Source organism: Pelecanus crispus, chromosome 9 (assembly GCF_030463565.1).
Source record: "Pelecanus crispus isolate bPelCri1 chromosome 9, bPelCri1.pri, whole genome shotgun sequence".
Classification (NCBI taxonomy): Eukaryota; Metazoa; Chordata; class Aves; order Pelecaniformes; family Pelecanidae; genus Pelecanus; species Pelecanus crispus.
The window spans coordinates 31,387,164-31,414,254 of NC_134651.1; the positions used below are offsets into that span (position 1 = coordinate 31,387,164).

The 27,091-nt window shown below is 46.6% G+C and overlaps 2 protein-coding genes across 2 annotated transcripts; one reads left to right on the top strand and one right to left on the bottom strand.

The window, feature by feature from the left end:
• Window positions 1-26,246, top strand: DPP7 (dipeptidyl peptidase 7). The gene is made up of 13 exons (XM_075717096.1): window positions 1-73; window positions 353-466; window positions 4,359-4,498; window positions 5,207-5,370; window positions 7,270-7,405; window positions 10,313-10,394; window positions 12,116-12,282; window positions 13,514-13,574; window positions 20,622-20,740; window positions 20,824-20,980; window positions 21,295-21,359; window positions 22,218-22,288; window positions 22,856-26,246. The coding sequence occupies exons 1-13, from the start codon at window positions 1-3 to the stop codon at window positions 22,995-22,997; spliced, it is 1,491 nt and encodes a 496-aa protein (XP_075573211.1). The 3' UTR covers window positions 22,998-26,246.
• LOC104038696 (kelch-like protein 9) lies at window positions 14,404-19,963 on the bottom strand. The gene is given in 6 exon segments (XM_009493147.2): window positions 14,404-14,802; window positions 15,983-16,143; window positions 17,856-18,108; window positions 18,572-19,803; window positions 19,848-19,911; window positions 19,913-19,963. Coding segments are annotated over 6 exon segments (2,160 nt in total).
• Window positions 26,247-27,091: the final 845 nt, after the last annotated feature.

Consider the following 27,091-nt stretch of genomic DNA (forward strand, 5'->3'; position numbering starts at 1 on the left):
ATGGTTGTCATGGAAACGCTGCTGTCGCTCCTGCTCCTCTTCTCGCCGCTGCTGCCAGCCGGCGCCGCTCCCGGTGAGTGTCCTGGGCCGGAACCCCGTCTGCCTCCTTGCTTCCCGGGCCGGAGCACCGAGCCGTCCCGGCCCTGCCACGGGTGGGACTCCTCAGCCGGCCTCCGTGGGCCCCGGGCGGGACCTCGAACGAGCCTTCCTGGGCGGGAGTCCCCAGCCGGCCTGGGGAGCACTGGACGGGTGCCCCGGGCTCCCCTGGGCCCCAGTTACCAGGGCGGGGCTGGGCCCGGTCGCGTGGTGGCGCCGGTTGCCGGTTTCTCCTGCGCTGACGTCCCCCCTCCAGCTGCCCGGGCAGTGGGGCCCGGCCTGGAGGAGCGGCTCTTCCAGCAGGTGCGGGACCATTTCAGCTTTGAGACCTGTGGCAACGAGACCTTCCCGCAGCGGTACCTTGTCTCAGGTAGGTCCTGGGAAGTGTGCTGCGGCCGAGCTGCTCCCAGTCCTGGCATGGCCTCGGCAAGGCCTTGCTGTGGCTCAGGGCTGAATTTCTGTCTGTTTAAGCTTTAACTGCACCTGCGCTGAGGCTGAGAGCCTCTCTGTTTGGTGCTCAGACAGCTGTGCTGAGCAGCCAGGCGTCAGTCTGAGCTGAGTGCCAAGCCCTTCATGAGCCAGTCTCATGTAATTGTCTCTATTGTCTCCCCCAGCATTGTCTCTATCCTCCTCTCCTTCTCTTCAATTTGTCATTCTGGCCATGAGGTGTGGGATTGGCCTCTCTGGAGCAAGAGCAGACTAGAAGCAGCAGCTGCATTAGGCTTGCACCAGGGCTGGCTCTGTGCATGTGTGTCTTCAGCTGGCCATAGAATAGAATAGAATAGACTATTTCAGTTGGAAGGGACCTACAACGATCATCAGGTTCAACTTCCTGACCAATTCAGGGCTGACCAAAAGTTAAAGCATGTTAAGGGCATTGTCCAAATGCCTCTTAAACACTGACAACCTTGGGGCATTGACCACCTCTCTCTTAAGCCTGTTCCAGTGCTTGACCGTCCTCTTGGTAAAGAAATGCTTCCTAATGTCCAGTCTAAACCTCCCCTGATGCAGCTTTGAACCATTTGCACGCATCCTATCACTGGATCCCAAGAAGAAGAAGTCAGCACATCCCCTTCACATCCCTCTTCACATCCCCTCCTCGGGAAGCTGTAGAGAGCAATGAGGTCACCATTCAGCCTCCTTTCTTCCAAACTAGACAAACCCAAGATCCTCAGTCACTCGTCAAAGGACATGCCTTCCAGGCCTTTCACCAGCTTTGTTGCCGTCCTCTGGATGCATTCAAGGACTTTAACATCCTTTTTAAATGGTGGGGCCCAGAACTGCACACAGCGTTTGAGGTGAGGCCACACCAACGCTGAATACAGCAGGATAATCCCCTCTTTGACTGGCTGTGTTTAATGCACCCCAGAATGCAGTTCGCCCTCTTGGCTGCCAGGGCACACTGCTGACTCCTGTTGAGCCTGCTGTCAGCCAGCATCCACAGATCCCTTTCTGCAGGGCGGCTCTCCAGCTGCTCCCCTCCCAGTTTATACTTGTGCCTGGCATACTTGTGCACAGCATCTCTTACAAGTGCAGCTTGGTGTTCTGAATGTAGCAGTAAAAGCAAATAGTGACCCAAATGTTGCACTCTGTACCCATCGTTCTTATGAGTGAAGATAACTCCTCTTGGGTCAGTGTTTTGTGTTACTTAAAACCCTGCAACTTTAGATAGCTTAGGCCATGCTGAACAATGAGGGCGTCCAGCAAGGAGCCAGCAGTGTCTTCCTTTCTAGCCAAATAATGAGTTATCTGCTGTGCAACAGACAGTAAGAGAGAGGAGGCTGTTCTAAACAGCGTGTGACTAAAAGGCAGCAATTACAATAACCAGTGTCACATTTTTCAGTCCTGCCTGCTTGGAGGAGTCAGGGAGAGATTTGCAGGGAGAGAACAAAGGTGGAACTGTGAATAGCACCAGGCCAGAGTGCTGCCCAGCCTGGTGCCTGCCTGCTGCTGCCTCACAGACTGCCTGCATCTGGGGCATTGTATGCAGCATCTCACCTTCTTCACGTCACCTGTTACTCTGCAGCTTGCTCAGTACCTGCACCCAGTCATATATGTTTCACCAAGCATGAATTCATGGATCAGTTCAGCCCAAAGATACAGGAACACCAGTGAATTTTGATAGCACACTCAAGGCTGAAATTTCACTACTTAAGTGGCCCTTTTTGAACTTTGGGATCACCTGGATTAAAGCATTGCATAACTTCTATTTGTTTTCTTTTTGAAGTGTTATGCTTTCTCTATGTGTCCGGGGCAGAGCTGAATAATATTTGTGAGAAACAAAACATTAACATTGCAGTTCTGCTGGTTGACAAATATAGTTTGTTACTCAAAATTCCTGTGAGTAGTTCGTTTCCCCTCTACGGCTTCTTGTGCAATATGAAACTTTTCAGCAAGAACTTGAAGGCGACTATTATTTCACAACCAGCCATCTGACTGTCTTGAAGTTAACTGGCAGTTCCCCAGGATTTCAACCTAAAAATAGATACCTTTTTAAGTAACCTGTCTGGTTTGGTTTTGGCTCTTGTGAATGGTTGTTTACTCCAGGAGCCACGAAGCATATAATCAGAAAAGCCAGAGTAAAGATAGTACTTCAGTTTCCTACTTGATACCCAAAGCAAATGCAACACAGAAAGAGAATCAGCCTCTTTGTTAACAAAGAGCAGCAGTTTCACTAATGAAAGGTTTCAAACCCTTTTCCAAGCCAAATCCTGCTTTGGCAAGTCTGTGTTGAGAATGCCAAGAATTAAATTCAGGCCTCTGTTAATAGAAACAGCCTCGTGTGACATGCTGCAGTGTCATCTGTAGGACCGCCGCTGTTGGAGGGTCCCTTCGGGTGATGTGGCAGTGTGTCGAAATCAATGCTTAACTGATGGCCTGAGGTTTGCTGTTGAAGAAAGCTAGCTATTATCCCCTTTAATTCCCATGCAATTTAAGACTAAGCTAAAATCAAATGTTTGTTAAAGTCAGCAAGCATTAAAGCAACTGTTTTTTAGATAAGCAAGTATGGACATCATGGGTCACTTTGTCCTGCCAGTCTCAATTTGCCTTCAGTTATAAACAGATCAGAGGATGAAGCACCTCATGTTCATATATCATCTCATATATATGATATATCATATGGAATATATATATACACGTGTGTTACGTATATAACATATATCAGCATATCAGCAGCAGTGCCTCCTGGGCTGCATCAAAAGAAGTGTGGCCAGCAGGTCGAGGGAGGTGGTTCTGCCCCTCCACTCCGCTCTGGTGAGACCCCACCTGGAGCACTGTGTCCAGCTCTGGGGTCCCCTGTGCAAGAAAGGCACAGACCTGTCAAAGCAGGTCCAGAGGAGGGCCGTGTAAATGATCAGAGGGATGGAACACGTCTCCTGTGGAGAGAGGCTGAGAGAGTTGGGGTTGTTCAGCCTGGAGAAGAGAAGGCTCCAGGGAGACCTTATTGCGGCTTTTCAGTACTAAAGGGTGCTTATGAGAAAGATGGAGAGAGACTTTTTACCAGGGCCTGCAGTGACAGGACAAGGGGCAAGGATTTTAAACTGAAAGAGGGTGGATTTGGATTGGACATAAGGAGGAAATTTTTTATTATGAGGATCGTGAGATACTGGCCCAGGTTGCCCGGAGAAGTTCTGGATGCCCCATCCCTGGGAGTGTTTGAAGTCAGGCTAGACAGGGCTTTGAGCAACCTGATCTAGTGAAAGCTGTCCCTGCCTACAGAAGGGGGGTTAAACTGGATGATCTTTGAAGGTTCCTTCCAACCCAAACTGTTCTATGATATGTGATTTACAGCTTGGCTCTATGTTATACATCACAGCAGGAGTGGCAGAAAGATGCAGGCTATTCCCAAATGTCCATTTTGTGGGAAAACTGATCTGTGCAAGTGTTTTGGGATGAGTTGGGCTGAAAAGAGTATATAAATGGGAAATCACTCTTTTGGGGGGCAGCTGTTTCCAAATGCCAAATGCTTCCAAATGCAGAACTGAGATTTTAGGGATTTTCAAGCAGAAGTAGAAGTTCCCGGCCATGTGCTGATCTCATGGAAGCTCTTACTTACCCCTGCTCAAATGAGAGCTTTCTGTAGCCTGGCCTTTCTAACATCTTTATTCCCCAGCTTGGGTCTCGGGGATCAGCCTGTTCACAGAGTTCTTCCTTGTTAAGCTCCTGCCCAAACTCACCAAAGTAGAGTCAGTTCACGCTCATGTTTTTTGCTTTGTTTTGTTTTTTTTTTTTAATTTGCTTCTGTCAATTATCTCACTCAGCAAAGTTCTGGAAGAAAGGATTTGGACCCATCTTTTTCTATACTGGCAATGAAGGCGACATCTGGACTTTTGCTCAGAACTCTGACTTCATATTTGAATTAGCAGAGGAACAGCAAGCACTTGTGATTTTTGCTGAGCATGTGAGTATTTTAGTGATTATGCATACTACAGAGTTTTGTTCTGTTCAGTATTGCTGAATTCAGCTTTCTGCAGGTCCAGAAAAATAGTAACATCTCTTGCCATGAAGCTGAGGCATACCTGCTGTAAGCTTTCTCCTCAGGGTAGCAGCTCTTCTTTACTTAACCATGGCTTCTGAATTTTTTTTACTATGCCTACCAGCAATCCAGGATACAGACTACTGTTTCATTAAGACCTATGCCATCATGTATTTGCTTTAGACCAGTGCTTTTGTAAGTAGTTTCCACAGGCCTTGTACTCCACACTGGACTAGAGAGTTATTTTGTTTGGATAGTATTTAATCTCTCTAGCCTGCGAAGTCCTGAGCCAACCGTTCCCACACCACTCTATTGAACTATTCCACAACTTATGCATGAAGAGTTTACCCTGTTCCTTTTTGTAGTTGGGGATTTCAGGAGATGCATGCCAAGGGCCCACTTGGCACCCACTGAAGTAGTTTGTCATGGACTGTCCATCCTCTACAGGATACATCCTGAAGGTCTCTATTTGTCAGATGCAGGAGACAAGGCACTTCCTCAGTTAAGAACAAGTTAGAGGACACCACTTGCTCTGTTATCGCTTCCCGTTTGTGCATGCTTATCCCAGTTCTATAGTGAGAACAGAGAAGACCTTGACACCAGTGTTTCCTCAGCGTATCTCTTTCCTTTCAGAGGTACTACGGGAAGTCTCTTCCATTTGGACTTGAGTCAACACAGCTGAAGAAGACTGGTCTGCTTACTGTGGAACAAGCCCTCGCTGATTATGCAGTGCTAATTACTGAGCTTAAGCAGCAGTACAGTGCTGCAGACTGCCCTGTCATTGCTTTTGGAGGCAGGTAAAGGTTGTATGTGCTTGTTCCCTTCTCTGCATCCTTTCCCAGATACAGTTGTGCTGTTCTCATAGATCTGTTTGGCTCTCAAGCAAGTCCTAAAGGCAGAGCTTTAAGCTATCCAATAGAAAGCAGATGCGCTTGTGCTTGAGCTCCCAAGAGCTCATCACCAGGTCCCAATCAGCTCTCCCATCAAGAATTAGTCTTGATTTGCGATTGCTTTGGAGAAGCACCACTGGCTGGATGTTTCTCGGTATGTACAAGTCAGCCAGAACTGCAGAAAATGGGAAATTCCTCCTGCAGGATAAGAATGTTTTACATTGGAAATACAGAAAACTAATACTTGGTAAAATATTCTTTCCAGGGGCCACCCAGCTTTTTATTAAACACAGCCTCTTTAACAACATCTAGCTATTTTCATTGTAGGCTGCTTTATAATTCTGCTCTGCAACCTGCTGCTTGGTTGCTCCTCGAATCCTAGCAGAAGTCCTTCCCCAAAGTGCTCGCTCTGTTGCAGCTGTGTTGATGTGATGTCCTTGTCTCTTGACTGGCTTCTCACGCTTGTAGTAGAAGGATGCTTCCCTTTAAAAGGGTTCCACCAAACAGGGCTTCTAATTCAGTTGCAGTGAGCTAAAAAGCATTTGACCTGACAGTTATCATTAAACTTCCAGCTCACTGTGGTGTTGGCTGGACTGTTGATAGCAGGTGTGTTTGTACTGTGACTATCAGGACAGTAGCTAGTGTAAAAAGGGCCAGGAGCTGTCCTGGGGTGGGGAGGTGGGAGAGGGATTCAGCAAGACCTGCTAGCTGGGCTGCATGTTAGACTACATCTCTGTGTGTGTAAATCAGAGTTCAGTCTGCAGCAGCCCTGAACAGCACTAAACCCATGTGAAGAGTACTGAAATACAGCAGTGTTGGAGCAGCACAGCATTCCCCATGGGAGAAGAAAGCGCCTCTTCTGTTGCTTATAACTTTGCCAAACTTTAACCTGAAATTACTTGTGGCAGATTTCAGCTGTTGCCTGTTTCCAAGACCAGGGTTAAAGAAATGCATATTGCTTTACATGTGGGTGATGTGGGAATGGTATTTACTTCAACCACTTGAGGTGGTGGGGAGGGAGACTTGAGTGCCTGTAAGCTTGGAGCTAGACCAGGTGTTACCTGTGTTTTGGGGATGTAATTTGCCACCCCCAGGAGTGACCTCAGAGTAACTCCACAAACATCGGCATATGAATAACTTTTGTCACCTTGGGTTTATCTAGCAATCCTGGATATATCTGCAGATTGTGGCCCTGGCACCGAAGCTACCAAGGTGGCTTTGAGTTCTATTGTGATATTTGTTAATATCTCCCCTTCCCTATATCCGTGCTGATCATGTATGCAGCTGTTATTTGGGGTGCCCAGGGAGAATACTTTCCAATTCTCAGCACTAGACAGGGCTGCAAATTCTGTGGTGTTCAGGGACACCCTTTGCTAAAAGTCTAGCTAGTTGCTAAGAGCCTAGCTAGTCTTTATAATCCTGCAAAATGTGTCTCCTTCTCCTACTGACCAGTGACAGCTTCAATTGAGCCCCACTTGGTTCTGCACTGAAGCTGTCAGGACACACTTAGGATGGTGCAGAGTTAAATATCGAGGCAGGATTTACATTTGGCTGCAGAAGCGAACTGGGCTGCTGTGTTCCCACCAGAGCTGGTGTGAGTGTTTGCGGAAAGGCCAGTAAGAACACATTGTGTGCTGCTCATTGACCATAACTGGATCTTTTTACATGAGGATGGCATCTACTAGATATCCATAACTTTCTTGTCGCCTTGGGTTAGGTAAGCCTGTGAATGCTGGCCTGAACTTTTGAGTTTTTGTTATAAGCTGTCTGTTAAAGCAAGTAACTCTTTCGTCTCTCTTGTGGCAGCTATGGAGGAATGCTGAGTGCTTACATGAGGATGAAATACCCAAACATTGTGGCCGGAGCATTAGCTGCCAGTGCTCCTCTGTTGTCTGTTGCGGGGCTTGGAGACCCCACCCAGTTCTTCAGAGATGTAACAGCAGTAAGTAGCATCTCTTTTCAGGAGCATTATTTGCTTCCTTTAAGAAGGCTGGATTTTTTTCCTTTTTCATGTGTTTATTTTCACAGCATCAGTGCTGGGCAGGGAATGCAATTAAATGGGAACCCACAATGAAAAGCAGTAGCTGCAGATGTGATGCCTGAGCACTGCCTTAGCTGTCACAGCTCAGGGCCCAAATGTGCTGCTCTGATGAGTAGCACAACTTGGTTCCAGCACCTTTAGTACCACTAAGGATTCACTTTCCCATTTCTAGTGACTTGACCATACTACAGCCTGAAAGTTTTCCTTTGTGCCTGGCTGAACCCCCTTTGGATAATTTATTCTTCAAATCCGCTCTCAAAGTGCTGTATTTTGCATTGATATAAATGATTCACAGCAGCTCCTTAGTCGCAAGATAGTTGTATTTCAATGAAGAGCTTGGAAATCTTCATTTCACTAACTAAAAATATGCAGGGTTGTCCTGGGTTCACTTAAAACCAAAATTTAAATGTGGCTTTCACATTTGGAGGACATAGGACCCAGAAGAAGGTGGTATTGCTGAGAACTAACTTACATTTAGTTTATAAGGAAATAAATACAAAATATTTATAAAGAAATGTACTACCTGGTAGTACTGATATGTTGTGATGGTGTCTGTTTTGCCTCTTTTTCGACTTGAATTTGTAGATCTGGGTTTTGCAGATGGTTTTGCATGAACTACCTGTGTATGAAACTTGTGGTCTTTTTGTTCTTATTTACATATATGAAAACCTTATTGCAATGTAGAGAATTACAGGACAGACAGAATTACCAATAAGTGTGAGGAAGAGACTATCATATGAAAATAAACATGATAGCATTTGAAACTCTTAAGTGTGTAAGAGTATAAAAGACATCTTGCCTTAAAATTATACATTTTTAAAACAAAAATGTAATTACCACTAACAGGCCCCACAGTGGGAATTCTTCCCTGATTGCAGCCAATTCCTTCTCAGAAGCCCTGTTCAGCTGATAGCTCTGTCTTGCTTCAGCTGTGAATATGCTGTGAGTCATTACACACCCCTGAAATTAGGCCTTTGAGCTTTTCATGTGAAAACACTTTCTAATTAATTTTAAAATGTATTCTCTCTGCAGCAATAAGCTGACCTCTGGGCTGAGATCCTAAGCAAGCCCTTTGTGTTGTTTTCAGAATAATTCCTTCCACCTTCAGTGTGTTTGCATAAAAGCAATCTGTGCATCTGAAATCTGAATTCAATTGCTCTTCTTGGTGAGAGAACACCTCTCAGAGCTGTTAATACCAATGAAGGCACAAACCTTTCATGAATCATTGTGGGAGCGATCTCTTCCCGTGAGTCAGAGTACATTGTCTCAAAGCAGCTTTGTCTATGATTTTTACTGAGCTGTTTCAGCTCACTTCATAAGCTTCCAGCTCACAGGGGAAGCAAGCAAAGGGCAGAAAGTTGATCTTGCATATGGCATTTCCGTAAGACTAGGTTATATATGCCAATTGCCCTGCCAGCAGCCAGGCAGAAAGCCCCTGTGTGAATATTACACATACATGCTTCCCTTAAGGTTACTGCTGCAGGGGTTGTTCAGGCCATCAACTTCAGATCAGCTTAGACATCTTAATTAGGTGTGATTCAAAAGACTAAAGCTGGCAGCCTGGAGTGGAGACAGCTTTCCTTGGAAAGGAAAGGCTGTAATGCCTCCTGCCTGTGCTTCTGCAGTGGCTCAGCTGAACTGTTCCCAGGTCCGTAAGGGTCTGCAGGGAAGAACTGGAATGGATGGTGGTTCCTTAGTGTGCTGGGCAGTGCACTGCAGCACTCCAGCATTGCCTAGTGGGGAGCTCAGCCATCACAGCAGCCAGAGCAGACCTGTTCCTCCATCACAGACGATCCAATCCCCACACTCCAATTAGAACCATTTGTAGATGAAGATCAATAAGCACATCCAGAAGGAGGTTTGGAACCCCTAAAGGGATGCCCGGGTAAACTGTGGAAAACTCCGTAGTGATTTCTCTAAGCCTAACTATCAGACAAAGGCAGAGTTAGGAATAAAAGAAAGGTCCCAAATCTATTTTTAGTTGAGGCTGGGTCTTTGTATGAAAAATGCTTCGCTAGTGATTTGGGGTTACTTAACCATTGCTCTAGCAGGGTAAAGGGACCTTAAAAAAGCCCTAATAATTCTTACTATTACGAAGTGCTGGTTGCCAGCAGATCTCAACCTGCCTTACAAGCTGACAGAAAAGAAACAGTTTTGCTAGAGCCTTCAGTGGCAGAAACAACTTGTTGCACCAGCATAACCAGCCACAGCTCTTCAAACATACCTTAAAGTGCTTTTTCAGGATCAGTAATGTTTTTCCCAAGAAAAAGGACATGGCCTTCTTGGTCATCTGGCAGGTCACTGGCAGGCTTAAGAAGAAAAGCAGGTCTTGGTTCCCAAACCAGTGCTCTACCCTCCATGCATAACTGACTTCTCCTTGGCTACTTCTCATGGACAAAGCGTGGTTGGAAGGACTATATTGTGTGTTTAAAAAAAAAAAACTTCTGGGCCTAGCAGCCTGCCACCCTCTTCCCATGTCCTAGCCAAGGCATGTGTCTCCTTTTGCTGCTTCGTGTTCAGTCTAATGGCTCCACTAAGTGCAAAGTGTTTTGTCTAACAGCTCGTCCCAGCGAGACCTAGTGAAACAGTTTCTGCTTGGTCTGTTGGCTTCTGTTGGGATGTGCTGATTGTCTGGTGGACAAGGCAGAAGCACCCATGTCGCTGCTCCTGGAGATACAGATGAGGTTCTGATCAGTGAGCCAATAACCCCTGTCATCTCCTGGTACTTCTTGTCAGTTCTTCCCAGTGCAGCCTCTACACGCATCTCCTCTGTGCAGCTGTAATCCCCTGTCTTTTCTGTCACTTCAGGATTTTCAGAAGTCCAACCCAGGCTGCGTCACAGCTGCCCGCAAAGCCTTCCAGCAGATTAAGGATCTGTGCTGGAGTGGAGGTAAGGAGACATAGCCCTGCAGATGGCTTCCCCAGGGCAGCCAGCAGGCAGTCCCAGCCCCGTGGAAAAAAGTTGATTCAGTTTTACTTCAGCTAGGTCTTCAATTTGTTCAGCTAAATCAATGCAAATGCCCACCTGGCTGCCTCTTTCTGCTTGCATGATTGATTTTTGATTTAATGAACAGTTTCAGTTAGCATTAAAATTAGTAACTGACACCAAAATGAAAGCATCTATGTAGGGGCTTGCACAGTGTTAATAAAACTGTCTTTTCTACACCAAAGTGCAAAAACACCTACACGTGCAAAACACCTACATTTTATGCTGGTAAAGCCTCATGTTTCACCACACTGTTGAGAACTGTTCAGGTGGGTATGACAACTGCGTGGCTCAGCTCACTGGACATAACTGAGAAATATTTGGAAGGCAATCTAGGTCTTGAAGCAGCCGTCACCGTCTCTTTCATCTCCAGCCTTGGACAGTTAGGTGAAGCCAAGGACAGAGACTGGTGAAGATCTCTACAATGTCTCCCAGGTAGGCCAGAGCAGATATCGTGGGCCAATGCAGCGTCTCCTGGGAGCGCTGCGTGGTGTTGGAACAGCTGTGGTGGGTTCTTGGTCTGTCTCAAGGCTTGGCTTGGTCTGTGGTGCTGCACATCAAGGACTGTGTGCCTCCCATGACTGCTGTTGCTGCCTTACTGCAGAAGCTGGTCCTGGAATTACCCAGAAGAGCTAGCAGTCCAAAACCGCATTTAGCTTTGGGTCACAGCAGCAAAAACATTACCGTTAAATAGCCAAGGTGCTCAAGGTCTGCCTGGGATCATGCTTTCTGCAGCAGGGTAGATAAGGTGGTCATATTTAAGGCTTAGACTCCCAAGTGTGTATCCAGACGCAGGTCCCAGGCCTTGGGTTTCCAAGTAAAGACAGCTGTCCTCCAGTGGGCAGCTTGTAGAGTACAGTGGGGACAGACAGGAACTATGACTCCAAAGCATGGAGGATGAAAATCAAGGGAGCAGCTTTCCCGAGCAGAAATGCAAAGGTATATGAGTGCATCTTGAAGGAATCTCTTCAAAGATGGATTTCCTAACTCCAGCTGACCTCTCTGCATCACACTGAAGTTTGAAGGCATGTCTCGGGAATTCTTTGTGACTTTGTGAGGACTATTCTTGCTTGGCAATTCTTACTGCAAATGCACCCAGCTCCCAAGGAACTCTTCCTCCCCGCCCCCCCCTTGCCAGTTCTTCCAGCTGTTAAATCCCACTGGGACCTGTACACTGTACCCTGCTCTCCTGCATGAGAACTTGCCTGGGAGACCACCCTGCCAGGGCACAGCAGACCCCAGGGAGGGAGCCTGCAGGGGTGAGGAGCAGGCACCCAGGCAGGGCACTGGCGAGGACAGGCTTGTACCAAGGTGTTCTTACTGTGCCAGCCAGGACTGCTTCTGTCTCAGTGGGTGCTGATTCCTCTGGGCTCCCCAGAGAGGTGTTGGTGGCTGTGCAAGGGGCAGAGTGCAGGCCGTGGACCATGCAGGATCGTGAAGCTGCACAGGAAGGCTGTGCCTGAACATCTACGTGTGTGTAAATTTAGACATAATGTGTCCTCCCCACTAGAAACCTCATCTGTGTGTTACGGCATCTCCTTACTCCTAAGTGAAACGAGATGCTGATGCCTGGTATTATTTTCCCCTGTTGAAGTTTGTGCCTTTCATTTTCCTTCCTTCTGCAGCCTACGATGAAATCAGCAGCAAAATGGCCACATGCAATAAGATCTCTAACAAGGAGGATGTTTACCAACTTTTTGGGTTTGCTAGGAATGCCTTCACCATGATGGCCATGATGGACTACCCTTACAAAACTGATTTCATGGGTCACCTCCCTGCCAATCCAGTGAAGGTGAGTACCAGGATGTGGGTGACAGTCACCATTTCTGATGTGCACCTCGGTGACCAGAGTGCAGGGGGCTGCGCCACCTGGGGCACTGTCAGGCACACACCATCAGTGATGGTGACGGGAAGGTAGTGGTGGATGTTGCAGCCCTTCCACTCTGACAGTAAATCTATACATTTTAAAATTCTCTGTGACTGACTGCTGTGTTTGAAATGCACTGCTGTAAGGCTTGTCGGGGAGGGTTTGCTGGAGCCACTCCTACCCTGCTCTGCCTTTACCTTACACACAAAGGCATGTGCAAGCTTGTTGACTTCAGCTTTTAAACACTAAAAACCTGTAGCTTTTAAAAAAATGTAGTTTTGTTGTAGCCCACTTCAACACACTTTCAGAGATGTATTCTTCTTGGTGGATAGGGATGGAGATCTAAAAATCAGGCTCCTTTCTAAGTATCGCCCAGGAAGATGACATACCTCAGAGTATAATGCAGAGAAAAGTCTGCTGTTGTGGGGACTGGAGAACCTGTAAATTTTCAAGAGAGCTGGGGATGGCAAAGTGTGGGAAAGGGGCCTGGTTCTCAGGGGGTTACAAAGACTTCTCAGACACCATCTGCTTTTGAAAGGTCCCAGCTTTGATCCCAGATCACCAATTGCTATTACAGTTCTTGGTTTCTTCTGGTGTGCTGTCAGCCTCGTGCTGCTGTTCTCTGCTGCACTCCAGCACACCACGCCGACGGGACTTCATTTGCCTCTGGCCTTGTGGCATTTATGGTTCAAGTCTTACCTGGAGCCACATGCGTACTGTGCAAGAGGTCATACAGGCTACGCTGTACTGGGACTCAGGAGATGCTGTCTCTGGCTCCACTGGGCATCGAGTTCCCTTCTAGGGTCTGTTTAACAACCTGTAAAATGGAAATAACTATTCTACCCCCTCTTGAGAAGGGCATTAAAATATTCTGATTGTAGGAGTAAGGGACTGTTGTGTATCACTGTGGCCTCTGCACAGCTGCTTAACTTGTAAAGGAACTGTTTGTCCTAGCCCTGTCTCCCTGTTTCTATGTATTTTATTGCTAGAAGGGAGGAAAATAACCAAAAAACCTGTTGCATTAGGCCCTTGGAAAGCTGCTGAACCATAAAATGTGTAAGTGATAATTTTAATGAATCTTCCAGCTTAGCCCTTCCACGGAGCAGAGACTGTTAACTATCCTGTCTGCAATTTGTCTGTAATGTGTCTCATCCAGGTTGGCTGTGAACAAATCCTTGCCCACACAGACCCAATTCAAGGCCTGGCTGCTCTTGTTGGTGAGTTAATAGTATCAGTTTGGTCTTTTAACACCCTGTTTTCTAGAAACACCTGTAGGTAGAGCTGTTGCATTGTTGTGCGCATTGTGTATCATGGGAGCTGGTATGACCCCAATGTCCCACTGGGATGTTTTGCCCCATATTGGCTTTGTCTGTTGGGATGTCCCATGGTGGCCCATGGGTTCATTCCCTCACCTTTCCAAACTTACCCTCGTCAAGTTTTTCAGCCATTGTAGCCCCTTAGCCTGTTGACTGTCCGTGAGATGTGGGCTTCTGAGGTACTTGGTTCTTTTCTAAAAGTTTACCCATACTCTGGCTCAAGCAGTCACAGGTTCAATGCATGTTCACTGAAGGAAGTTTTCTGATCTGCTTGTTGAGGACAGGGTTCTCATCACAGCATCCTACAGTCTTAATCCACTGGCAAGACAGTCTTAAATACATTGTGTTTATTTATTTCTGCGACTACTTAATTTGTCAGCCAGCAGTGTTTGTAAGTATTAGACATAGAATTCAAAGCTCTTTCAAAGACTTTCTCATAAAATCTCTTCAGTTGCTTATTAAAAATAAGTTCTACAGTGGTCATTATTCAGCAAAACAGATTCTGAATAACAAAAAATTGATATAAGGGATTTTTATGGGTTTAATGGAGCTTAGTAGGATTGGGAACTAATTCTTTTTTTGCAAATTTTGTGTGTCACCATGACAGCACCAAGTCAGAAATGTACCAATTCCAAATAGGTGCTAAAGATGTTTGGCTGGCAACTAGAAGAGTTGTTAAAATACTAACGTCTTGGCAAACACTGTCAAATCTGCTTGATGTATTCACATTCTACTTTTTTTGTGAGGCAGAGTGGGACTCTTGTTTCTTTGTAATGAACAAGCTGAGGGTAGATTTCTTCCTCCTGCCCACGGGGGAGCACTTTGTGTCTCTCCTCATCTCACCAGCTGCATTCACTTGGGACAGTTTAATCATGCAAGAGGCATGATCCACCAGAGCTTTAGGCAGGGGACTGGCTTTCTTCCATACCCGCCTGTCTGTGTCATAAAGGAAAACATTGTCTTCTTTCTGCATGTGCTGCAGTGACCCACCTCCTGCGAGGTAGAGCGTAGACTCGTGGGCTGTGATGCTGAACTGGCAGCAGTTGAACGGGGATAGCGTTAGTGTTGTCCACTGATTGCTTACAGGACAATAATACTCTGTCTCGTTGACATGAATCCATTCCTCTGCCTGCAAAGAACCAGACCAGCACTCACCCATCGTATCACACCTCAAGTGGGCATCACTGTCATGTCAGGCTCACTTGGTTCATGGTAAAGAAAACCAGTGTCTCAACATCTCGTTGAATACCATGGGGCTCAAGGTGCCAGATTTTCAATCCACATTTAGCAATCACAGCCTCAAAAGAAACTGAATAAAATACCAGAATGGCATGGCTTTAAAGGAGCTTTGTTATTCTTGAAAAATCAGAGGAGTGAGCCAAGCAGGGTGCCACAGGGACCTGCTGGAACCGGCATAGCCGAAGTCCTGCCTGCTTTCTGGACATTTAACACATTACGAAGGAAGTAATCTAAAGAGGGCTGTATTGCATTGAATTGTGGACAATAACTGAGTTTGTGTCATCTGGAGGAATTTGATGTCAGCCTTGATGTGCAGTTTCTCTTTATAGATTTCTATCCCTTCTTCAGTGAGCCATTAAGACACCTGCATTCCTTCAAAAGAAACTGTACCTGTTATGGTAAAATGGGGCCAGGCCTGAGTCTTTATGCTTCCAAATGGGAATTGCTGAATAATCTTTGAAAACTCAGTTCTCTTGGCTTCAGTGAATGGGATTCTCCTAGAGTGAGCCTTTCAGTCCCTGTCAGGTCTCTTCCCAGAAGGCTGGGCAGTGCTTTCCCTCCTCTTTCAGAGATGGGAAATCCAGGTTCGAAGAGACTTCATTTGCATTCCAGGACTTGAGCCCATCTTTCCTGAAATCTAGGCTAGTGTCCTCACCTCAGTCCATTCCTTTTCCCGTCTGCCAGTGTTTTGCCCCCTCTCAGCTTGAACAAGGAAAATCAGGTGGTCAGTGTGTTTGGGGCAGGTACGTGACCAGTTTTACACTTGGGCTTTCCTGTGTTAGCAGGCTGCGCCTCCACTGTGTGTTTTCTCTATTTAAACAAATGCTTTAAACAGCCTTTGTACTCTAGCAAATAGAGTGTGACAACAGGCCAGCTTCTAATGCACATGATTGTAATAGCAAGCACATTTTCATAAACTTATTGGCCTGGCTTGCAACTGTGCCAGTCCACTAAGAGACCGAAAATAATGAAGTTACTGGTCAACCTGTTGGAATGAGACAGTCAGGTCCTAGCAATACAGAGACCCCGTTTTGGATCAGTTTTGGGATTGTAAGAGCAAATGAACTTACTCCTTTTAGTGTCCTTCCTCCAATGCAAAAGATCCTGTCCCTGACTGCAGCCATTCCGTGATCACAGCGGGTAAAAGCCATGGCACTGTTGCCAATCCAGCGTCGGAGGTGAGGGTGGTAGCGGTAAGTGTCTCTTAAGGTTTTACCCCCAGAGAAGCCCCCTAGAAGGAAAGCAGAAGTCTTAAATCTATGCATCATCCTCTGTGACATCCAGCAAACCTTCTGCAAACATCAGCAGAGCTGAGTTTTTTTCTTTGAAATACCTAAGAAGCTCACGTTTAAAATTTCACACCATCTGCAGAGTTGATGTGGTGTGAAATTTAAAACCTCAGCTTCTTAGGTATTTTAAAGAGGAAAAAAAAAAAACCCCAAAACCAACCAAACAAAAACCAGCCAGTTCCAGCTCTTTCTGTAAATAGTTTTCCACAAAAGATTTTTGAATAAAGCTCTTGGGGTATTTCAAGTGTAACCAGGAACAGCTTTAATTAGGGAATCTGCTTCCAACACGTGCAGTCATAGAATGGTGGTTTGAAAGAAAAGCATTCAAAGCTCTTCAAACTTTGGATCTTTGACAGAAGGTCAGAGCCAATCTGCCAGTGCTGTTGTCAACTTTTTCTCTTTACTAGGCACTCACTTGTGTATTTCAGGAGTGCATTATAAAAAGCTCCTTGCAAAAGGAAGCTGCTGCTATGGGAAGGGTAAATGCCTCCAGCTGCCAGCCTGTTGAATTCTAGCCTGCAGAGAGTCTTTGCAGACAAGGAAGATGATATTTCAGGTTGGCCATAAGCCACAGCTCACCTGGGCTTTGATGCTTTCTGTGCGTGGACACTTCGTCTGCATGGAGCATGTTTAAATCTTGTAGCGAAGTAACGCTCTTAATTTTTCAGTTTGCTTGGGCAGGGCTATAGGCTGGCCAAATCAAATTACCCCTCTAGTTTAGAAGAAAATGAATGCTATAGGTAGGTAAGATCTTATACTATAGAAGGGGTATAGTGTTACCCAGCCTAGATCACTATGGTATGTTTGCAGCTCTGTGAGGCAATTTTGTCCTCACTCTCTGGTAGGAATCAAGACCACCAACAGAGGTTAAATGAGCTGCCTGTGGCACCATCAGGCCAATTGAGTCAAAGCAGGGACTTTAACCTGAGCTGCAGCCATTCCCCCAGCTGAACTATTATCCTTCCTTTCCAGACATCTGCACTGCCAGTGCAGGAGCCCTGCTGTCAGTGGGGTACATGTCTGGGTAGGACAGCCCGCGTGCTGCCTTCCCTGCCCTTGGGGCCTTGGGAAAGATTGTCTTTCAAGTCCAAATTAGTAGGTACAAAAGCTAAAGATCCTGCAACAACTCCCGAAGTGCTTAAACTCATGCTGCTTTATTGTTAAACATCCTGTACCACCTACCAAAGATGTTTGTAAAGACTGAGGATCCCTTGTAGGGCACGAGCTGTACAGGCTCAGTGGGTAAGAGGGTAAGAGCCTGCATTATACTTCTTTTTGTACAGACTAACAAAGCAGCACAGTAGGGTTAGTCCCACATCTTGTATTCAGATTAATACCAGGGTTTAATCCCATCCCCAACACTACGGCAGCCTGCTCCTGGTTTATCTTTTCAGACAGCAAAGCTTTGGGATTCAGCCAGGATTGCAAGGTCAAAGGTGGGCAGGGGTGTGGATTTGCACGCAGATGATGTCACCTTTAACGTCTTCGAAAGAAAATAATTCTTGCCCTTCAGGAGGGCAGTGAGGCCGTGCTAAGGGATGCTGGAGCTGTGGGTGTTATTGGTGTGGGCGCAGGCTTAGACTGTGCCATTAAGATGCCAGCAAAAATCAACGAAACTATATGAAAATATGCTGCTTTCTACTCACTCTATCACCTGAAATATAGAGGATTCCCTTGTGGGTTGTGCCTGCGTGATCAGCAATAGGCGTGGGGAACGGAGCTGCAAACTCCCATTTGTTTTCAGTGGGCTGGTACAATTCCACAGTACAGGTGAGGGTCCCCAGCAGTGTCCCACCACCCACGGCGAAGATGCAATCAGACAGTACATCTGCATGGAAGCGTGTCCGCCTCTCCAGCATGCTGGCAACCTGGAGCCAGGAAGTGTTGCGGGGATCAAATCGGAAAACCTAGGATCACAGCAAATGCGTAATGGTTAGCAGAAGGCAGGTGGCTGGCTTGCGTCTCCTGTGGCTTCAAGAACTGATAAATGTTTTCCCTGGGCTGAGGAAGGTTTTATATTCAGACCTGGACAGGCTCACCTCCCGAGCGCAAGTCCCATGGCAGCAACAATGGGGACAAGGGTAGTGTTCATGGGGTTGCTTGATTGACTGATGTGGACCTGGCTGAACCTGTACTGTGGAAGTTGTGTACAGATTAGGGTGACAATTTACAGTAGGAGCAAGGTGAGACCAGGGCAGGATGCTGATTGCTTCCCAGAGAGTTTGGAAGCTATATTCCCAAGGGCTTTCAGTACTGCACAGAATACTAAGAAATATGTAGAGGTGGGAGACCTGTGGTGGGCAAGAGGAATGACTCCCTCCCTCCCTCACCTAGCGATTTTTCCAATGCTAAAGGTTTCTTATGTCTTACCTCATTTGACGGCTGCTTTCCTGTGGGATCAAATTTGCACTGTCCCCCGATGACAAAGAGGAAGTCATTGATGATGGCGACACAGTGGTTGTACACTGGCACACAGAGGTCCCCAACCTTGTGCCAGGTGCTACAGCTCTGGTCTGCAGCCCACATCTCTTTGCACACGCAGTTGTTGGCGGTTCTGCCACCAGCAACAAGCAGCACAGTGGAACTGGAGCGAAGGCTTGTGCTCTGGGTCTGCAGGACTGGCTGAGCATACAGCTGGGAGTGGTAATTCAGAGCCTCCTGCAGATACCTGTAGCAGCCTGAATCCAGCCTCATAAGAGGCATTTCTTGGACATACCTCTGCAGATCCCTTAAAGGAATAAGAGGGAATCTTATGTGCCTTAAAATATCTGCTGAGTCTTTCAGCCGCGTGCAGTCATGCTGCAGCCAGCTCATAGTGGCTCTGAAAAGCTCCAGCTCGCTGCATCCCTTGGTGTCAGTCCTGTCTAAAATTTCACAAAGGGTTCCTTGGTCCAGGTCTTTCAAGAACTGATGATCAGCCAGGATCTGTTTGTAATGCTGCCCTACATAGCACATGGCTTTCTGCCTCAGCTCTGCTTGGCCAAGTTTTTTAGCAATGTTAAGAACATCCATGCAGTTCTCACAGTTCAAGCAACCCTCCAGAAAGCGAAAGCACAGCTTGATCACCTCCCGAACCAGGAGGGTTTCTGCAGCTTTGAAGGTCTCCTCAATATTCTGTAATGAGAGGTCTAGTTTGTTGGAGTAAATGAAGTTGAGAACATTCCTCAGCCCAGCAGCACTGATGGCTTTCAACTGGACGTTACCATCCAGGCTTCCCGCTCTTGTCAAGCTTCCAACAAACAGGATCTTGCAGTAATTACTTGCTGATGCTAAAATGATCTTGTGGGCTGGAAAACAAACCCCTTCTGCCTCCAGTGTCACGTCGCACAGTGCGCTCTGTGAGCGAAGGCTGCTGAGTCCTTCCAGGAGTTTTGCCACATAGGTGTCTGACACAAGTATGGCTGTGCTGGCCTGCGAGCTGAGCAGCATTGCTCTGAAAGGTGCGTAGCCCTGCAGCAGCCCCAGGGCTCTTTGCTGCACAAGCTCAGTGTATCTCCTGGGCAGTCTTCTGCAGCCGAACCATGCTTTGAGGGAGCTAAGGCTGTTCCATTCAAAAGGCAGTAACTGTAGCAGCCTCCCTCCTCAGTGGCCTCTGCCCAGTGCTTTGCAGGTGCAGAGTGCTGTGTGCCTTTCAGAGCCGCGTGGGGCCGTTTGCAAGTGGAACTGTTGGTGCCGGTTATTGCACAAAACCCACAGTGTTTGTGGGTTTTGCTTGTGGGCTGTGACACTGGCAGCAGTGGATGGCCACTGGCATAGCCACATTCCTCCTCCTCACTCTCTGGTAACAACCCATCCACACAAAAAACAGCTCATTCTTCAGCAGCTCCCCAGCTATGCTTCGCTGGGCTGCCTGCTCTTTCATCTGGGCAAGCCTGCACATGCCATCTTTCCTTTCTTGAACAGTCAAACAAAATCCTGTCTGTGACGTGCCACCCTTGGCCCTCTGACTAAATTTGATGCATTCAGACAACAGCTTTCAGGGAGGGGGTGGGAAGGTCTCAGCAGTTGTGTCCCATTCAGTTTGAAGCATTCAAGTAACGTCCTGTACAGAGCCTGCTTCTGGGTGTGTTAGGACTTGGAGGCTCGGGCTCTCCCAAGGGCTAGTGAGCCAATCACTTGGCTTTTGGCACAAGCAGAGACAGCAGAGAGCACCAGGGGGTCCTTTCCTCCCCATAGATATAGCAGAAGCAAAAGGTTATCGTGCAGCCAGACTTTAGACCATGCAAAAGCTTTGGCATAAAGTTGGGATCGTAACCTAACACTGGTGCAGACCCTGCTAGTTCTGCCCCAGCCTTACACACTTGCCCAGCTGGGATAGCTACCCCTCTGGTCTTGGCCATGAGGCTCATATGGGAAGCAGTGGGTGAGACAGCAGAGAGGTACTGACCAGTTGGCTTTGTGCTGTGTTTCTGCCTGGCAGGGGTGTTTTACAACTCCTCCGGCTTGGCACAGTGTTACAACATATACCAGCTGTACCAGTCCTGCGCTGACCCCACGGGCTGCGGCATCGGCTCAGATGCCAAGGCCTGGGACTACCAGGTAAGGTGTTGGAGACACCAACAGGTTTCAGCTGCTGGACTGGTTATCCTCCTGCCCCATGACAGCTCTTGTACCTCTCTTAGGTTTGCACGGAGATCAACTTAACTTTCAACAGCAACAATGTCACCGACATGTTCCCCGAGATGCTGTTCACGGAGGCCATGCGAGAGCAGTACTGTTGGAGCAAATGGCATGTGAGGCCACGAGCACACTGGCTGCAGACAAACTTTTGGGGAGGAGGTGAGTTGTGCTGGCTGCTTGTCCCTTTACATTACGCTGTAGTTGTCTGCCTGTCCCCACTCTGCCCAGCTGAGCTCCATGGGGACAGGCACAGCGCACTAACAAGTCCTGGCAGAAAGTCACAGCCTTGTGCTGACTTGAGCCAAACAGACCTTTCTGTACCTCCTTGAGACAGAGTGGAAAACGTAAAAACTGCCAAGAATTTGTTTTATTCTCCTGTGTTTTCTGTTCTTGGCCATGGTGGCTGCAATAGCCAAACACATTTGGATAAATGGGCAGGAAGGAGGCCTCTCAAATGTATTTCTGAATTTCAGACTTGAAAAGTGCAAGCAACATCATTTTTTCAAATGGAGACTTGGACCCGTGGGCTGGAGGTGGGGTAAGCATGTGCACTCCTGCATACCGAGCACAGAGAGCGCTTTCCAGGTGATACACTGCCCCCCTCTCCCTTCCAGAGCAGCACTGGTGATTTATCTTCAGCCCATTTGAGTTTTTGCAAGCGGCTGTTTTATGCTGAACCATTCAGGAGCCTCAGGACATTAATGATGGACACATTGAATAGTGTCCATCAGCCAGGAACACTGATGCAGCAAAAGTGGTTTCGCTAGTGCAGACACAGCAGGAGCCTTCTTACCCAACACCCGGCGTCTGAACCACAACCTTGACACGTTTCTGTGTCAAGACTTGGTCTCAGTGCTGACAGCCATGTGCTCCTTGCTCTCTCCAGTCTCAGCATACTTTGTGAGACCCAGCAGTTGCTGTAAACAGCAACTCGAACCAGGGCATATCTTGGCTTAGGTTCAACAAAACTTCAGAGTGATAGCAGAGCTCCAGTTTAAAATTTAAAACCAAAAATGACCCAGAGCTGGATTTTGAGTTAGGTGAGCTCCTGACTGTATTGCAGGAGTTCCTTGTATTAGGCTGGCTTGCAATCCCAGCTGCAAGAGGAACAGCCTGCTTGCTGTGCATGGGCCCAAAGGAGCCTGTTACTTCACACCACCTGTACTGGAATAGGCTGACAGCTTTTTTCTTGGGGGAAGCCTTGACTTCATTTGAGACCTACGATTTGGCTCTTTAGATTAGGACTGTTAGCCGTGCACACAGTATCAGCTGTACCAAGGATCTCTTCCTGTGCTTTTCCTCAGTCCTGCCCAGCTCGTCTTCCAGTTTTCAGAGCTGATGTCCAGTTCTGCCTGGTAACTCTATGAGAGTTTGTCTCTGCTCCTTTTCCTTCCAGATAAATAGCAGCCTCAGTCCTTCACTAATTGCATTGACTATTAAAGGAGGTGCTCATCACCTAGATCTCCGGTAAGTACTGAACTCTCCTTTGGCTGACAAAATCCCACTGCCCTAATCTTAGCTAGCCACAGTCCAAAGAACCAGGACATGCTTTACTTAAAGAGGACTGGATACCAGATTGTTGCAGCCTAACTGTGGAAGAGCAATCCTCTTCCCCAGTACAGGGCTCTTGCAGCCTTCAGGAAAGCCAGGCTGTGCAGAACTCAGCACTAAACTCACATACTTTCATTAGAACATGTTCTTGCATAGGAATTGGCCCAAGTGTGTGATAGCCTGTAGTGATCAGTCATGTGAAGTAGTCCAGCATCTCTTGCCATCAGCCCTCAGCCTTCAGGCCTGGAGCAGAGAGGGCAGCAGCCACCGATGCAAGGGAAAGCTCAGGGCTCTCAAGCCTGGTTCTCAAGCCTGCCTCCCAACCTCCTGGTGGCTGTGACACTGTAACTTGTTTTCTAGGGCATAAATATGAAGTACAAAACAGATAATCTCTGTCCTTCAGTTCCCTGGCTTGGCTTTCCCTGTGCAAGAGGCAAAGAGCTGCTGCCCACTGACTAGCTCACACTGCTCTGCTTTCTCTAGAGGACACAATCCAGCTGACCCCCCATCTGTCACAGAGGTGCGCAAGCTCGAAGCAAGCATCATTGATGGCTGGGTGAAATCTGCAGGGATGGAAAAAGCACGGGAGAAGTCCTCAGGAGCTTCAGCCGGTGGGTGGCTGTGAATACATCCATCCCCACAGCCTCTGGCAATGGTGGGAGACTGCCACCAGGATACAAAAAGACAGCAGCCTGCTGAGCTGTGCCTGTGCTGTTTAAGAAACCATTCTCTCCTCTGCCACAAGAGTGGAAATTCACCTCTCTGAAGTGTTCCACCTGCCCCCAATCGAGCATCAAAAGAAAAACAAAAGGCCAAGTCACTGACTGAAGCCAAAACCATATTGTGTGGGTTTCATGCTCACCTGCTTGGAATGAGAAGGCATTATAATGGTGGAAATAATAAAAGCTTGCCTGGAAGGCCCAGGAATCATCACTGTCCTGAACAGTATGGTTGCAGGAGGCACCTTAAGGTTGAAGCTAAATTATTTTTAGACAAAATTAAATATTAGATGACTAGTGGACTAGATGACTAGCTTATGGTCATTACTTATGCAGATTCACAGGGGACTCCACTAGTGACCAGTTATATAAAAAAAAAAAAAGACTCTTGTCTGCCAGTGCTGTGGGTTTGGTGTTTTTTTGTTTGGTTTTGTTTTTAGCTTGCACAAGAGATATCCAGTTGTTGAGCTGGAGATTTACACAAAGTAATCCTGGTGTGTACTGCTGTCACTCAAGAGCTGCGTATTAGTGACCAGTAAAGCACAATTCCACTTGAGACATCTTCAGATCTTTTTAAAATAAATTACAAGTTTATTAAAGTGTGTGATATAATCTCATGGCTTGGTAGTATAACCAAAGAAGATAAAAAAGGATACTTCTCACCTTCCCAGGTGGAGTAAGCTAATCTTTGCACATAAACAGGTGGATTCTTACCTACTGGAATTACTATGCACCAATAAATACTAGCATAATTGCAAAAATATTAAATCCTGGTAATTGATTGGATGCCTTGGTCCATTTACAATGATTTTATGAGTTAGTGGAGAAGCCTCCCAGGTCATCAAAGGCTTACATTACTTATACAGGCAAAGTCACAGCATTGCTTCAGCTTCTGTTACTTAACACAAAGCCTTGTGTTTGAGCAGTGTATTTGCACTGCTGGGTCCTCCCTGCCATCACAGTACAATTGGTTCCCAGAGCTACAATATCAGTCACTGATGTTATTTCACAATATTTGGGTGCTGACATAAGGTTTTTTTGCATAGAACCTGCTTACCTCTTCCCTGTTCCTAAGTGCAAAAGGCCAAAGCTTCTGCTCCCCACCCCCAGCTGAGGAGTGCGGGAAGAGCAGGAACACATGAAGTCCATTTATCAGACCTTCCAGGTATGTACAAATGAAGGACAACATATAGAACACCCAATTACTCAAACTCCAGCCTCCAAAGAAAAACGCTTCAAGACTGTTAGTGGAACTACAGTGGCAATAAGACCCGTATCTTCTCCATTTATGCTGACGAAAACCCCTACACCTCTGCTGAAAGCTGTCGATGTCCCTTTTGCTCATACTGAAGTCAGGCTTCAGGTTTGTTGCTGAAACTATGGCTTATGCAAGGCTGCCATGTCCAGCCTTACTGAGATGCTGGAATCTGGTATTCACCCTCCATGCTCACAGACCCACCCCTGCCTTTTCTGAATTTAGATTTGCTGTACCCCAGCAATTACTCAGGACTACCACCACATTAAAAAAAAAAAAGCAGACAGCGGTGGATGTGGCTGCAGAAAGAGAGGATTACATCTTCCTTATATTACTTTTCTAACAGCATCCTTAGCTCCCAGCAAGCAGGCACCCTAATTAAAACAAGCCAGCTGAGAATTAAAGCAGCCAGTATGAGTCTTCTGGAAAGTAATCTGCAAGTTACAGCCTTTGTCTAGTGGCTTGTTTTGTGCCTTTGAGTGAACAGAGGCCCATGTGTCTTTTGACCTTCCAGAAGGATAAGAATTCTTTAATGCTCTTACAATGGACTATACTGATCTCTTATTTTCCTCTTGTAGATAGTACTTGCCCCAAAGGGTACTATCCACATAGTGTGAGGGACACAAATGGTTTGATTTATACGGAAGGATGAACTAAAGGCTTTCAGATGCTATGGCAAAGAGATAAACAAGATATACATGGACTTCCATGCAAATGATAGATGAGCAGCACTAAAAATAATTACAAAAACAGGCTTCAGAAACTGTGGCAGAAGTCTGAAGCCAGTGCCACAAACATCCATAATATTTTGAAGCCTTGGGCAAGGAAGAATGGGATCCAAGCAGAAAACCCTGGCTGTGCGGTGCTCTCTGAGCTGAAGGGAAGAGCCCAGCAGCAGCAGTCACCACTCATCACAGGAATGCTGCTTGTGGCTGAACTTCAGGAAACACGAAAGGAAAAAGAAGTACAAGCAGAGAGTAAGTAACCCAGAGCACCATCCATGGGTGGAGCCCCCATGCTGGTTTAAGACCTGTACCAGTGGGGTTGTTGAAAAAGGCTTATTTATTCTATCATCACGTACCAGCACGAGGGGTATGACCAAGATGGGAACATTGCACAAAACAGTAAGAAGTGTCTCTCCAGTCACATGCCTTTAAGTCAGAGCTTGAAAACTGACCATGCAAATCAGCAGGTTTTCCTGGCAAGCACAAGTCATCCATTTCTGAAGAACTCGGGGCTGGTTTTTAGTGGAAGCTGAGGCCTCCAGATTTAGACAGTAAGTTCTAGCAATACTTCAGAGACAAAAAACCCCAAGCCATTCCTCCTGAATCCAAAGTAGGGAAACTCTTAACCCTTCTGTTGAAGCAACAAGCTTGCCAGACAGCATCATGGAGCTACCCTGACATGTCAGTTTTACTGGTCTTGTTAAATACACTGAGCATGGCACTGGAAATCAGGAGCTGAATTGCATGTAGGGTTATTTCTAAGAGCGCACAGCTGAAGGAAAGTAGTCTTAAATGGCAGGAGAAATGCACAAAACTGTGTAAACATGTTAGTTGCAAAAAACTATCCTGTCTGCATCCCTCATCACTGCAGTGACACACTGGTATAGAATAGGAAACAAAGAGGATTCTTTGCCTAGTATTTGGAGAAGTAAATACAGCGGTATCTGAGCTTGTCATGTTTCTTGAAAATCTTGTTAACTGAAAGCCATGTGAAACACGGAGGGGCCCCTGTAAGCCAATACCATGGACCTTGCAAAACTGCCAGTTTCTAAGACCTGTAGTGAGACTTCAGAGTCTCAAAAAGTTCAGAGATCACATGCTAACTGTGGCCCTATCCATCCACTGAATTTTCTTTGAGCAAACATGTATGTATTTTTTTCTGAGCTCTGGCTTAAAGCCCAGAGTGTAAGACTTTGAAGTCCTACAGCTGTGCAGCACTCCATGGCTGTGCCCATACCCATTTCTGTTTCTCAGTGAAAGTGTAAGTGAACAGTATAGCTGGGTGGGGCTGGGAATTTTTTTGTTTTATTTTAATTATGCAAGGCACTCAAGCTCTTGGAGAGAAACCAAGGCAGCTCCTTGTGCAAAAGGACAGAATCACTGGCTGAAGAGACGGCCTTTCTGCAACACTTAAACACTTAAACATCAGAAGCGTACCAATACGTTGAAACACCAAAATGGATTACAGACCCTGCAGTTCAGGCTTTGGTTCAAAGAACCACAGTACTTGAAAGAAAACTTTTTGAAGAAGCTTCAAAGCTTCTACTGTGCTGGGGGAGCACATAGTGGAATTGAGACGGACTGTGAAGTTCAGAGACTAATCTGACACAATATATTATGTTAAGGAAGTAAAAATAAATAAGCAATTAAAGTGACCTTTGCAAAAGAACAGGAAGAAGCAGATAAGCTTTTACCAGATTATTTAGGTTTGTGCCATTTCACATGCGATGTAAGAGTCTGAAACAAGCATTTGCTCTCAAAGGTAGAGCGAGCTAAACAATCTTAAACTCAGATTTAAAGGATGAGGACAGTAAAGCCACACTTGGCGAAGAAATTCAGTTTCCCAGGAAGAATTAGATAAAAAAGAAATCAGTTGAACCAACAGGCTCAGCTAAAAGACAAGAAGTGTGTTTGGGAAAGTGACCATTCAGTCTTCTCTCCTTCAACTCATTATGAAATGGAGTATTACTCTCCAGCCTATCACAAGGCAAAAAAAATTACAAGACAGACTCCCTCAGTC

What these genes read in the sequence shown, in the direction of transcription:
- DPP7 (XM_075717096.1), top strand. Translation starts at nt 1, where the DNA reads ATGGTTGTCATGGAAACGCTGCTGTCGCTCCTGCTCCTCTTCTCGCCG. An exon ending in GCAGCGGTACCTTGTCTCAG is followed by an intron (nt 467 to 4,358) that starts GTAGGTCCTGGG and finishes TATCTCACTCAG; the next exon opens with CAAAGTTCTGGAAGAAAGGA. An exon ending in TTGTGATTTTTGCTGAGCAT is followed by an intron (nt 4,499 to 5,206) that starts GTGAGTATTTTA and finishes CTTTCCTTTCAG; the next exon opens with AGGTACTACGGGAAGTCTCT.